General features: G+C 43.0%; 1 protein-coding gene across 1 annotated transcript in view; it reads right to left on the bottom strand.

Annotated features, from left to right (window-relative positions):
- Nucleotides 1-14,856, bottom strand: part of mgat4a (alpha-1,3-mannosyl-glycoprotein 4-beta-N-acetylglucosaminyltransferase A) — a 40,106-nt gene that overhangs the window by 7,120 nt on the left and 18,130 nt on the right. The window contains exons 3-11 of the mRNA XM_034213737.1: nt 14,396-14,536; nt 5,489-5,622; nt 5,348-5,394; nt 4,350-4,463; nt 2,464-2,539; nt 1,846-1,960; nt 1,127-1,257; nt 931-1,038; nt 768-842 (exon numbers count right to left, since the gene is read on the bottom strand). Coding sequence (XP_034069628.1) covers nt 768-842; nt 931-1,038; nt 1,127-1,257; nt 1,846-1,960; nt 2,464-2,539; nt 4,350-4,463; nt 5,348-5,394; nt 5,489-5,622; nt 14,396-14,536 — 941 coding nt within the window. The remainder of the gene's footprint in view (nt 1-767; nt 843-930; nt 1,039-1,126; nt 1,258-1,845; nt 1,961-2,463; nt 2,540-4,349; nt 4,464-5,347; nt 5,395-5,488; nt 5,623-14,395; nt 14,537-14,856) is intronic.

The raw sequence follows: 14,856 nt of genomic DNA, 5'->3' as shown, positions 1-14,856 counted from the left end.
CCTGCCAACACTGGCAGGACAGAAAGCGACACGCTCGTTCTAAGCCATGTCCCTCCCTCCTCACATCCCAAGCTGCATCCCCAAAAAGTGTATTATGTTGTTACATCGTTTCAGATGTGATGTTTCAGTTGTGCTCTTGATAAGCCATTAAAACAGTAAAAACACGTTCAGTTTCCTTTTGCTTTTTGTGTCTCCTGTTCACCAAAACATACCCATCTGTGATGGAAAAAGAAAGTAATCTATAAGTAATCTGAATATGTGAAGACATGTAACTGTAACTGTATTCGGATTACTTTCAGAGCCATGTATTCAGTAATCAGTAACTGATTACATTTACAAAGTAACCCTCCCAACCCTGATTATAGGCTATCCCTTCAATGATGCTACAGACACATGTAACTCATCTGACTTTCAGTTAAGTGCCTTGTTTTTGCTTCATTTTAAGTGTGTTTCAATGTATGTTTAAATTACACAAACATTGGTTATAAAGTATTTTAGCTCGGAGAGATGTGAAATGTAGCATTGGTTGCTTTGTAACAGACATTAAAGCTGATGTTGGATTGATTCTTTGTATGTTTTAAACTGAGATAAGATTGAATCACAGGATCAAAGTTAGATAGGATTAGTTTTTTAAGAGCAAATAGGGGAAAGTTCTATCTTAGATTATTCCTGTCTTAACTTCAGACTTTCAAGAGAGGTAGGTTTCTATAAAACTATAAAGTAAAGTCCGAGAGGGCAAATATTTGATGGAAACCCTGCAATGATACCTTCACTGAAGTGGAAACCTCAGCTGGGGGGTTGACGTGCATCTTGTGGAGCAGAGGCTTCAGGAAATCCTTGTCCTGTAGACACATATAGATGGGATATTAACATTTCTATACAGAAAGACGCTTCTAATGTTATGTATGAACGCAGGGCCGTGAGACTCACTGTGAGTTTCTGGATCTTTCCAGCAAGAGAAGAATGGAGTCCCACGTGTTGAAACAGGGAGGGTCTGAAGCGCACACGCAGGCTGGACTTCTGCCGCTCGCAGTGTTTCTATAACAAATACAGGGAGGATTGATGAAACCTAAACTCCTTACAATGTCACTTACTTATAAATCTATACAGTGGTCTCAGTGCATACCGCATCTTTCTCCGGGTTGCAGACTTTGACCCACAGGATGTGGTCCAGCAGCCAATCGATGGGCTTCTCCTTGTAGAACATGAAGATGAACTCAACAATGAGGTTCAGGTCCGGAGCCTGAAACATTTTCCTGGAGGAAAGAGAGAATAAGGAAGGTTTATAGACATGCATTGATTCTGCACAGCGTCATTAAAGACAAGACGAATACAAAAAGGGATGTAGGGAGTTGCTACATATGGATTTGCTATTCCCTGCCAAATGGTGGTACTTTACACGTGACCCAATTTCTACACTGATCTCTCTCTCTCTTCCATCCACGGTGCATTTCACTGCGTTCATTCTGTCTGTTTCAGATTTGTTTTTGTATTTAAAGTTAGAGTCATTTTACCTGATATGTATATGAAAAATAATCAATCAATCATACATGAAAGAACTATCCATGTTGTATATGGGTGATTACTTATTAATCACCAACAGAAGAAAGTCTTTACATCATAACAACAGGATTGTCACCTATTGATAAATCCAACAAGTATTTCTGCATTTGAGTACTTTGCCAAGGGCCTTTCTAAATCCTGAGTTAAGAGAATGAGTAAACAATCACTCTTGAGAGACCATTTAGCCAGGAAATTTGACTTTTTGGCTTTCAAATAATGCTCCATTTGACAGATCCCCCCCTGTGGATGCAGTGTATTGATCATGTGCTAAACGGGTCGTACCAATAAAGCCCAGCTGAGAAAACTCCAGGATCATCCAGTCCTCCGACGAGAGCTGCAGGGCAAAGTTCTTCATGGTGGCAAAGTAGTTAGGCTTGGCCACGATGTCATCCTCCAGCTGAAGAACAAAACAGGAGGAAATTAGTTGAGGTTGCTGATGGAGACGGTGGGAATCACGAAGGAGACTCCTCTACTCAAGGACAACCATGTGACCTAAGCTAGGACACACTAAACACTAAACTACAGTAGCAGCAGAAGTCAGACAGGCAATACCTCTTCCCTCCGAGCAGAGAATGGAAAAGACATACGGCATGCATGAGACAGAAAGTTGGGAGATTAACAACACAAAACTGTGCATGATGTGATAGAAAACATTTATGGAAACATTCTCAAGTTAGGCGCCTAGTTTAACCAAGAGGAAACTGGCTTCAGTCTAATGAAACAATACAGGCTCTGATGAATATCTGCAACAACACGCATTTCATTTGGTATGTTTGCCCAGTAACAGGCTTCACGCTGACACGTATGAGTAACTGTAGGCAGAGCCCTTCTTCAAATGCACTCCAACAAGTTGCTATGGGAACCTTTATTGTATTCATTTTTCTATTTAAAAGGACATACCTGGACATAATAAACTCCTTTGCTCACAGCATACATCATGAGGAAGGAGTAGTCCAGATTCTGCTTGGTTCGCCATCTGAACACAAAGAAGAAAGAGTTAACATAGACTACAACTATACATGAGTGTGATGGGGAAGGGAAGCACGGAAAGTTGAATTACATGTTTTTAAAAAGATATTTTATTCCTCTTTCTGCTTTATTTCACTTTTATCCTGTTCTCAAAATACAATCCTATATTTTTTATATTTTCTGTTTACAATGTTAAACGTATAATCTTTGGCTGATGCAAACAAACAATAGACAATACAACTATTCACAAAAGAGAAAGTAAACACATCTTACTGCCTTAGCGATAGACCGACTGCTTTACATGCATAAAAAGCCCAACTGTGCAAATCAGTTATTCTCAGGTACACTGAACCACAGACTCTACTTGAATAATTTATAAAGCAGCGCTGTCACGCTAATGGTTTGATCTGAACAATCTGCCCTTGTTGCAGCCTGACTTATAGCTGTTGTTCCCCGCAGGCTGCAGCTGTTTGTGATGCTGCCAGGGAGCGTGTGTGGAGGAAGGCGCACACACACATTGTTTACACTCAGGTGAACAGACTATAAATAAGCATGTGCGCTTAAACTCAGCCAGGTGGGCAAGTGTTGCTGCAGTTTTAGCTGTAAGGGTATCTAATCACACACACACACACACACACACACACACACACACACACACACACACACACACACACACACACACACACACACACACACACACACACACACACACACACACACACACACACACACACACACACACACACACACACACACACACACACACACACACACACACACACACACACACACACACACACACACACACACACACACACACACACACACACACACACACACACACACACACACACACACACACACACACACACACACACACACACACACACACACACACACACACACACACACACACACACACACACACACACACACACACACACACACACACACACACAGTTTAAAGAGGCGCCAAATAGGTTTTTTTGTGGTTTTCTTTTTCCTGTAGTGTGTAATATAGGCTTTTGTGCATGTAAATGGTCTGCAAATCCCAAAGTTCCTCTCCCACACACTCCCTCCTTGCCTGAAACGCCTCCATGTATTACTTCTGGAAACAGTTATTAAACAGTACAATCATGAAACCTGAAATGAGCATAATAGGGCCACTTTAACATGATATAAAACAGCGAAAAGCAGGAAATCTCCGTTTTGGAGAGTGTGTAAACTGCATTAAAAAATATTTTAACTATTAGTTGATTATCAAAATAGATAGCAATTTTTTCACGTTGCTCCACTTATTGTTGCAGCTCTAAAAACAAGTGTCTAAAATATAATCTTTTAATAGTCCATGTCACACAAGGTCCGAACTGTTCAGCCATCAGATTAAATGTGTGCTCACGTCACCCATATCCAAACATAGCACACAGTCCTCTGGGCCTACAGTCTATTATCAGAGCACGTACTGTGAGTAGTTGGCACAAACTGCACGATAAGTACAGAGGATATAAAGAGGGAGCACTACAGGGAGAGAGAGAGAGAGATAGAGCGTGCTGCTGATGACCTTGATGTGACTTTGACAAATGCCTGTGGAATAACAAGTACCTCGGCCGCCTACCTTAAACCTCCCCCGCTCTCTCGTCTCCTCCCACTCCCCCCCTGACTCATCTTTCCTTCAATCCTCATCACAGCTCTCCTGTATTTCATCCATCTAAGTGCTACATGATTACCATAAGGATTTTGATCCCGTTTTTCCTGATTGAATGTCAGAGCAGCGAAGATAGAGATAACACACATTCCTCGGCTGTGTGAGTTCTTACTTGACTCTCTCTTTGGAGTCTCCGAAAGTCTCCTTGAGGTTGGTGAGCTCGGGGTAATAGGCGGCGGGCGGGGAGATCACCTCCAGCAAGCCTGAACTCAGCTCTATAGAAAACCTGAAGAAAGAAGGGGATGTTGTTGAAAATGAAACACACCGTTTTTATCAATTTCATTCCTTAACGGCCCGTCCACACTACAGCTTAAAAAAAAAGCTTGGAGCTGGGCGTGTCTGAAGCTCGACCAACAACCAATCACATGAATCTCCCGCCCCTGACACACAAGCAGCGGTTTGATTGGCTAGAGCTTGTACTGGCATATGATTTGATTGGCTGACGCTTCCACCAAAAGCTTCAGAAGCTTCAAAAGTTAAACATTGCTCAACTTTTGCAGCCTGAAACGCCAGGAAAGCTCCGCTCTGCTTCCCACAATGCAGTTCGGCGAAAAGTGACGTCACCCCATTCAAAGTGAATGGGCAGACGCGTTGGAAACCGTTTTTGAAGCTGTCGAAGCTGTAGTGTGGACGGGCCGTTACACTTGTTAGCAAAAAAAATAGTGCGTCAGGAAGCAGAGAAGCCTAATGGAAGAAGTACTCGGATCTTTTAGTTAAACAAATAAATGAATAAAATAAATAAATGAAATGAAATAATAAACTGGGAAATTCCAAGTCCTTCATTCAAAATGTTACTTAAGCTTGCTTCATAAGAATTATCATCAAAATGAACCTCAAGTACAAAGTGTAAAAGTACTTATAATTTTCTGTTTATGTTTTTTATATTTGAATGTGTTTGTTGCAGATATTACTGGCTAGCTTTTTCATTCTAGGTCTAGGCCAAACAAAAGTGTTATTAATGTGTTGTTCATTGATCTAAATTTGCAAAGTAACTTAATTTATTACACAAAAAAAGTAAAATATTGACCTCTGAGATGTTTCGGAGAAGAATGTAAAGTAAAAGGAAATAGTAATACTCAAGTTCAGTACAAGAAGAGTAGATGTACTCACTCTTTCTCCAGGCCAGCTACCACGCTGTTAACGTAGTCCACGTCAGTCTGCAGAGACACACCGACACATTATACACTCTGACCTTTGACCTTACACAGAGCGTGGTGCTATGACTCGTAATGGATGATTTTAAGATCTGACCTCCCCAACGTAGACGATAATGACGCAGTCGAGCTTCTCCTCCGGTGAGAGCTTGTCTATCAGCGAGCGCAGCGTCTCCGACAGGTAAGACTTCACCTTGCGCCTCACAGTGGGGATCCCCATCACCATGGTAACTGAGAAGAACAATAAGAAGTGTGAGGTGAGAACAGGGAGTGGGGAAGGCTGCAGGGGTGGCGGTTTAATCAAATGGATCCAAAACCCTTATTATTTGCTTGTTAGACATCAGCTAATTACATTGGCCAAAACTGAAATTCATGTCCGGACTGACAGATGGCAGTGGGAAGAATGACTAATGCAGCTGCAATACCAAGCTGCATGTTAATAACGAAAAGGGTTTTTAAATAACAATCTTACACAATGTGGCTAAAAGGGGCCCTATTGGCTATTATGCTCCTTTTTCAGGTTCATAATTATATTGTGTTTTTCTACTGTGACATGTCTCCATGCTTTAATGTTGAAAAAGCTCTTTGTTTCTCTCATACTGCCTGTGCTGCAGCACCTCTTTTCACCCTCCGTCTGAAAGCAGAGCCCAGTCTGCTCTGATTGGTTAGCTGGTCGGCTCTTTTGTGATTGGTCAACCGCTTACAGATGTCCCTTAGCCCATCACATACAATGTGTTGGAGCGCTCGCCAATTGAAGTGCAAGTGTTATAGGGATTTCATTATGTAACAGAAGTAAACAAAGGAGTCCAATCAAGGCGTTTCAGGCAGGGAGGGAGTGTGTCACTGGAACACAATGTAGAAGCAGGATGTTTGGACTTTAGACAGAGGTAACACATACATTAACATCAACCTATCTAGAGATCTGCCGAGCATTGCTAAATTGTTTTATGAGCTTTTCCTATCTGCAAACAAAGTCAGTAAGGCCAACGCCAAAAGCAAAGAGAAGCATACCTTGACATGACTTACTTATGAGCTGCACCTTTATTCAATTACTTTAAGTTTGTTTGATCTCTAAAATGTCTGAAAATAGTCATTGACATTTATTTTTTTTCCAAGTCCAAGGTGGTGTCTTTATGTCTTGTTTTGTAAGACCAAACCCCCGAAAGAATCAGTTTAATGTCATATAAAACAGAGAAAAGCAGCATTTTTCCATAAAAATACTTTGATGAATAATCGATTAGCAAAATAGTTTGTGATTACTATCAACTCGAATAGTCGACCAATGGCTGCAGCTCTACGAAATTGACAACTGAAAGAGGAAAAAGAGAGTGCCTATTGTCTTCTTCTTATTGCTTGGTGGTAGTTGCTTCTAAAGAAACAGCCTCTTCTTCAGTGGGGAGAGATTCCCCACAACAGACTGTTGTTTACATAAAACTAGTTCATTTTACCCACAAGGATACAAGGACCACTTTCATGGGAGAGTAGAGAGAGTACAGCGAGCCCACCCTGTTGTGGCTGCAGAAAACAACTTATCAGGCTGATCATCTGACACTGAATCAGTGTTTTCCTCATGATAAGGAAAGTCCAGACAGCAGCATGAAAACGGCCATTTAGTCTGCTCGCTCTCTATTATATGCTCTGTTTTTCCTCCTTTATGGACAGTGTACTTTACTGAATTCTAAAACAAGGGATAGATTCTACTTAAGGCAGTTTGCATAATTCTTTTCATATGAATCCCCAATGCTTTCCAGAGAAACTGTTGATTATTGAAGGTCAACAAGTCATGGTTGATTTTCATGGATGGGGGTTAATGTGTATACTGTATGTAAGTGTGTGTTTAATATGAGGTTAGAAAGGGGGGAGCATGAGCTGGTGGGGGGGCTTCAACAAAACACAGTCGGGGAGCAGTTCAGAAGGAGTGAGCAGCGCAGGGGGCTGGAGAAAGGCTGCAGAGTGATGTGAGCAGCGTGGAGAATCTGTCCCAGTTTCGCTTTGTGTTTCTCACACTGAGCTTCGTGTCGTAAAGCGACACCCACCACCATCACTGAGAAAGTAGGTCGAGGATGAAAGCAGAACGTGGGAGGAAGGAAAAGAGACTCAGAGTGAGAGAATAAGGAGGGTGGCAGACAGGGACTGAGTGATAATGCGTGCACTCCGACTCAAAGATGGCCCCTCCCTGCGTCCCTTGATCAGCCTGGACGCTCCCATTCATGATGCTCAGATACAAAAAGGAAAGCAGTCAACTTTTCTGTCTGCTGTCTGAAAAAAAAACGAGATAAAGGAGCTGCTGTTCAGCTGGGTTTAATATGTCCAGCACATTGTTGCTCAATTGTTTTCTTAGTAAAATGTCCTTAATAAGTTGAAAATACGTATTAATGATGAAATATTAGAAATAATACATTAAAAAACATATCTACGTTTTATATATTTGTTACAGAAAATACATTATGTTATTGAAATTATTTATAATATTTAAAGAAAATAATAGATAAAATATGTGGGAATATTTAGTAGTTTATATTTATAATTAAATTAAAACTATAATTAGTGAAAGTTATAAAACATAAATATGTGTGGTTTTAGTGGCATATTTTTATGGAATTTCTTATGATACACAAAAAATAACTATTTCAGGGGGTGGACAATGTTTTCCTTTGAAGCAGGGTTTTAAAGCATATTTGATCGCCTTGTTGTGAAAAATATATATAATGTGTTTCCATTATCTAAATTATTTATTTAAATCAAACTACTGTTGAAGAAAGACTACATTGTCACGCTTTGGGGTGATTCATGCATCACTGGGTCTCGTGTTATTTTGTTTATCTGCTTATGTATAAATGCTTCCCGCATAAAGAGCAGGGTTGTTGCTCGGGACGAGAAGCTTCCGGAGTAAATGTGTGCTATATTTAAATACAGTAGAAAATAAAAAAGCTTTTTTCAAGGTCTTACAAAGCCGGAGGGACACTGTGAGAGAGTGTGTGTGTGTGTGTGTGTGTGTGTGTGTGTGTGTGTGTGTGTGTGTGTGTATGTGTATGTGTATGTGTGTGTGTGTGTGTGTGTGTGTGTGTGTGTATGTGTGTGTGTGTGTGTGTGTGTGTGTGTGTGTGTGTGTGTGTGTGTCTATAATCTACAACTCTAGTAGAAATCCTAATTTCCTTTTTATAAAATTGGTCACGTCTCTCACAGACTCAATTTATAGTTTCTGGTTACTTAAGTAGTTCAGGAAAAAAATCAGGCCATCAATAAACAGTTACAGCCATCATAAATCCAACCCCCCATGTTATGGGTTGAATCATCCAAACAGAAATGATGAGAGGGCAGAAACAGTAAGTAGGTTCTGTTTTGTGTTGGCTCTGCTGGTGTGACATTTAACAAAACAACGTTACAGATTAAATGAATAAATGTGTTCCTATCAGGTTGCAAATGCACAAATCCCAAAATGCCACATCTTACTGGTAACCACTATTTTATTCTGATGTCAAAACACTTGGGCATCAGTTCAGATTTTAATGCTGCATTCACACATTTCCAGGTGAAATGCAACACCCACAGCTCTGCCATGCTGTACTGCTTGCAGCAGGAAAATAGAACCTTGTCCTATTTCTTTCCTCAGTGTGGCATTGCAGCAATGCAGCTAGCAACTCAGGGCCCAGACCTAAATAAAAAGAAGGTGTGTTTTTCTTTACTTCAAGGGGAAATCAGGGAGGGTTAGAAGCTCATGCTTGTGTTTGCCTTGGCATTTATAGACACATTTCTGCACGAAGAATGAGATTTGATATCCAAGGGACAACATCTAACACAAATCTTTGTAAGAAAACAGTGCCTTGGTGTATAAGGGGGGGTTAGTGTGTTTCAGATTAGATATTGTCGATTAGATTGTGTTGATGAACAAACTTAGAAAATAACTTCTGCCTTTCAGACTGACGAGTTATCATTTCCTTATGGTGTGATAGCATTGGTAATATAATATGGGCTGACCAGCGCAGAAAGAAGCAAGAAGAAGGAGATTTGAGCCGACACTTGACTGCAGTGAGAAGAGTTCACAGTGACTGCGGCATAAGGATTAAAAATGCACCGGTGAAAGATGGCCGCATTGTCTTTTGGCTCCTCTCCCTTTTTCGTATTTTGTTTGTGGTTATTTACTTTTTGCCGTTTGCTTTTAACATGGTTCGCAACATGCAAGCCGACCGCACCAACTCTGCTATACAATATAGCAGAGAGGAACTTCTTCACATCAGAAACTTTGTGGACAATAACCCACCGACAGACAATGGAGATTCGCCATGGCTGCCTCCTGCCGTCCTACCTGAGAGACGCAGGAGGAAGACAAAGCGGGGGTCCCGTGCCTGGCTGCTGGTTAGACTGAGGAAACGAGATAAAAAAAACTTGAGCGCATCAACGTGCGCTTATGTTTGGGGCGATGGGGGCCCAAAACAATATTTGCACCGGGGCCAATCACAACCTTGTTGCGCCACTGCATTGTGCCCTTCAAGCTGGTCATCAAGCTTAGAGACCTCGGGCTCAACAGCGCCCTCTGTGACTGGATCCTGAGCTTCCTGACGGGCAGACCCCAGGCAGTGCGGGTGGGAAACATCACATCCTCCACCCTGATCCTCAACACCGGAGCCCCTCAAGGCTGCGTGCTCAGCCCTCTCCTCTACTCCCTGTTCACTCATGACTGCATGGCCACACACAGCTCCAACACCATCGTGAAGTTTGCTGATAACACGACCGTCATCGGCCAGATCACAGACGGCGACGAGACGGCGTACAGAGAGGAGGTCGAAAACCTGACATCTTGGTGCCAGGATAACAACCTCCATCTCAACGTCAGCAAAACAAAAGGAGCTGATTGTGGATTACAGGAAGCAGCAGAGAGAGGGACACGCCTCCATCACCATCAATGGGACTACGGTGGAGAGAATCAGCAGCTTCAGGTTCCTCGGGGTCCACATCACTGAGGACCTGGTCACTCTTCACACCACCACCTTCACCAAGAAAGCTCGACAGCGGCTCTTCTTCCTCCGCAGGCTGAGGAGGTTCAACATGGACTCCAGGATACTCTGCAACTTCTACAGGTGCACCATAGAGAGTATCCTGACTGGCTGCATCACAGCCTGGTACGGCAGCTGCACCGCCCTCAATCGTAAAGCTTTACAGAGGGTGGTGAAAACTGCACAGAACATCACCAGGACGGAGCTGCCATCCATGGAGGACCTTTACTCCCAGCGGCTCAAGAAGAAATCCCTCCAGATTATAAAAGACCCCCTCACCCCAGCCACAAACTGTTCTGTCTGCTGCCGTCTGGTAGGTGTTACCGCAGCATCCGGACAAAAACCACCAGATTCAGAGACAGTTTCATCCATCCATCCATCTTCTCCCGCTTATCCGTGGTCGGGTCGCGGGGGCAGTTCCAGCAGAGAGCCCCAAACTTTCTTTTCCCTGGCCACATCAACCAGCTCTGACTGGGGGATCCCAAGGCGCTCCCAGGCCAGCGAAGAGATATAATCCATCCACCTGGTCTTAGGTCTACCCCTTGGTCTCTTCCCAGCTGGACGTGCCTGGAACACCTCCCTAGGGAGGCGTCCAGGTGGCATCCTAACTAGGCGCCCGAACCACCTCAACTGGCTCCTTTCGACGCGAAGGAGGAGCGGCTCAACTCCGAGTCCCTCCCTGATGACCGAACTTCTCACCTTATCCCTAAGGGAGACACCAGCCACCCTGCGGAGAAAACCCATCTCGGCCGCTTGTATCCGCGATCTCGTTCTTTCGGTCATGACCCATCCTTCATGACCATAGGTGAGGGTAGGAACGAAAATGGCCCGGTAGACAGAGAGCTTTGCCTTCTGGCTCAGCTCCCTTTTCGTCACAACGGTGCGGTAAAGCGACTGCAGTACCGCTCCCGCTGCTCCGATTCTCCGGCCCATCTCACGCTCCATTGTTCCCTCACTCGAGAACAAGACCCCGAGATACTTGAACTCCTTCACTTGGGGTAAGGACTCATTCCCTACTTGAAGTGGACAGTCCATCGGTTTCCTGCTGAGAACCATGGCCTCAGATTTGGAGGTGCTGATCCTCATCCCAGCCGCTTCACACTCGGTTGCGAACCGATCCAGTGAGTGCTGAAGGTCGCAGACCGATGAAGCCATTAGAACCACATCATCTGCAAAAAGCAGTGGTGCAATCCTTAGTCCACCGAACTGCAGACCCCCTCCCCCATGACTACGCCTCGAAATCCGATCCACGTATATTACAAACAGGATTGGTGACAAAGCGCAGCCCTGGTGGAGGCCAACCCTCACCGGAAATGGGTCCGACTTACTGCCGAGGACCCGGACACAGCTCTCGCTTTGGGAGTACAGAGATTAGATGGCCCTGAGTAGAGACCCCCTCACCCCATACTCCCGCAGCACCTCCCACAGTAACTCCCTGGGAACTCGGTCATACGCCTTCTCCAAGTCTACAAAACACATGTAGAGACAGTTTCATACCACAGGCAATAAGACTGTTAAACAACTGAACAGTTGAAACAACATCCATAACATTCATCTGCTACTTAGTCATTATGTATCTATTTATCAAATATATCATTCCAATAGCTTGCATTTAGACTCTTATTTCACTATTTCACTTTTTTAAACTATTTTTATTTTTGTATTTACCATTTACTTGCACTATATTTTTCTGTTTATTTGTGTTATTGTGTTGCACGGTTGGAGAAGCCTGTGACCTAATATTTTCATCGGCATAACTACACTGTAGCTATGTTCGTATGACAAAATAAAGAACCTTGAACATTTTGGAGAAAAATAGATTTTTTTAAGTGCAACTTGTTAATAGCTGGTCAGTTTAAATAAATGCCTTGAAACAAAACACACACTGACTGTGTGTAAAGGGACACAAGCATGGAGGAATAAAGACAACTGGATACAGAGTTTGAAGCAGGGCCCTGTTAATTCCTGGGAAAGTTGCTTAGTGGCGCATGAAGCCAAAAACAAAAGATTTTGGACGATATTTATATCTATTCCCTAGCCACTACTTAACATCAGGTCACGGCTCAGATAGTCACATGACTGGAAGCAGGAAAATAAATCTGGCTTCAGCTACCAGCGCATTTACAACTTAATGAACTAATGTTTTAGCTAAGGGTTTTTCAATTTCAATTCAATTAGGAAGTTGATTCAACTCCAAATATGCTCATTTAAAGACGGCTCTTCACAATAGAAGTCAAAGGGAAAAAGTATTTCTGGGATCCATGGCATCAAATGACACAGAAGTTGTAATTTCACCATCTGGCCCAGATAAACATTTGCATCAAAGCCTGTACTGGTGCTCTTCCTGTGGGTTTAGGCACAACTTGGCCAGCTGGTTGTCTATAAAGGCCATGCAGTTTGTGTGTTTGGAACAAGCACGGCTGCATTCAGAATAACGCTCTTTTGTTGGCTTCTGTCTAAAAGGGGCTTCAGTCAGACCCTACTCTAACACTCTCAGTCTCAGAGGTTCTTTGAGCTGTTTTCTTCACATAATCCTTGTTCAATTTAAAGTGAGCTGCTGTCCTAATTTGCCGAGCTATAAATATCCCAATGTCAGATACGCTTAGACCAGCAGAGAAACAAGGGGAGAGTGAAACATTGAAAGAATTAAATGACGAAAAACAACGACTGACAGAAAAAAAGGAAGCCTGACGGCATGGGGAATGCACTGGTGGTGGAGGGGAAACACTTCTATGAGACAGTTATGTGTTTTTGTGAATCCCCCCACCGCAGATATCGACAATCACTCCCCAGAATACCTCAAGCTTGGTTATGCATTCAAGTGAGCACCACTGATAGTGTTTAAGGGTGGGAAGCTGGTGAGAACAAAGCAGTGGCAAACAACAAACTTGGCATTATCAGAGGCTAGCCGTTCTTTGAGGAAAGCCAAGACGAGTCTTAGAAAGGTAACAAATACCTGCCCGCCTGTCATAAAAGCAGACAGCATGACAATGGTTAAGAGATCGCAATGATATGCCTTGCATCTATTCGTGGGTCCTGTGGGAATACCTTGCATTCATTGATCAAACAGGCTTAGGGTCAGGGACAAGAAACTCCTTTCCCCCCCAACTTACCCCTCCTTCCTTTCCTCTAATTTGGCAGGGGCCTCTGTTCTCCCCCCCCCCAGGTCATTGTCATTAGGAATGTGGGAACACCACTTGAGCTGTTTAGCCCCTAAACTCGAGCCCCACATTCACTCCCCCTATCACTCCCAATGCCAGATAAGTAATCCTCGAGAGAACCTGATATAGCAGAGGTCACATGCTGAAAGTGGCTGTTTGAGGGGTGAACAAATCAAAATGGGGATGTTCAAAAGAAGAGTTAATAGAGAAAAGGAAAAAAGGAGATACATTATCCATGTGAAAGAGGAGGCTTATCAAAGACAGCATCTTTGACTTTTGTAAAAGTTGATTGTGAGTGTCTTGAATAAAGAAAACTAGTGATAACTCAACAACTCAATGCCACCCACCCACCCTACATCAATGGTAAAAAGGGTTAATGAAAGTGTAGTCAAGTCTGTTTATATTATGAATGTAAAGTAGGAATACACATTTTGTTTAAACAAATACTTAGCTAAGGAGTGTTTCCTATTTTTGTTGAAGGACACATCATTTTTTTTTTTTACAATGCACCTCAGGTCCAATATAAAACCAATGAATGAGAGCAAAAGGGAAATCCTCTTAGATTAAGATAAGAGTTAAGATACACACCTTGTAAAGTAAATAAGGAATTACACTGTACAGACACTATAAAGTAATTATCTTCTCTAAAAAGATCCTATTACCAAGCTCATTCCAGAGGGGATAGTTGTAGTGAACGAGTCACCATTGAGGACTTGTTGAGACCCGACTCTCTCTCTCTGGTGTAATGAGCATCTCTGGAGAGTTTGCTGTGTTTGTGTAGTATGCATATTCTGGAGAAGAAGCTCATTAATCAGGATAGTAACTGTTGCATGCGTGTGCGCTGCTTACCTCCTGTGCGGCCCAGACCCACCTGCACGGCGGGGTGCAGGCTGCCCTCATTGTTGAGCAGGTGAGGCAGGTGGTGGTAGATGTTTGGCACCTGGAGGGGTCTCCTGTTGGAGAGCTCCTTCAGGAGTTTCTGTGTCTCATCTGAAAGCAGGGACACGTTTAGAGGACTCCGCTCCTCAGTTTCATTAAAGGATGACAGGAGTGGAATAATTATGCTGACTTAAAAAGCACCACCTGTTAATGTGCTCCTGCTCTTGAATAAAACATTTAAAAAAGCACAATTCAGACTCCTTTCAGTGTAAATGAAAAATGACTGGCAGCAGGATCTTCTATGCGTGTGACTTAATACAGAGTGAACAAGGTTATACTGTATTTCTCTTAGGCAGAGCTCAGGATGTGTTGTACTAGTCCCCAGCAGCTATGAATAGGATGAAATAATCTAATTGAGTTTTTATTGTACA

Source organism: Gymnodraco acuticeps, unplaced genomic scaffold (genome assembly GCF_902827175.1).
Source record: "Gymnodraco acuticeps unplaced genomic scaffold, fGymAcu1.1, whole genome shotgun sequence".
NCBI classification, from domain to species: Eukaryota; Metazoa; Chordata; class Actinopteri; order Perciformes; family Bathydraconidae; genus Gymnodraco; species Gymnodraco acuticeps.
This window is presented reverse-complemented; position numbering and strand designations above follow the sequence as displayed.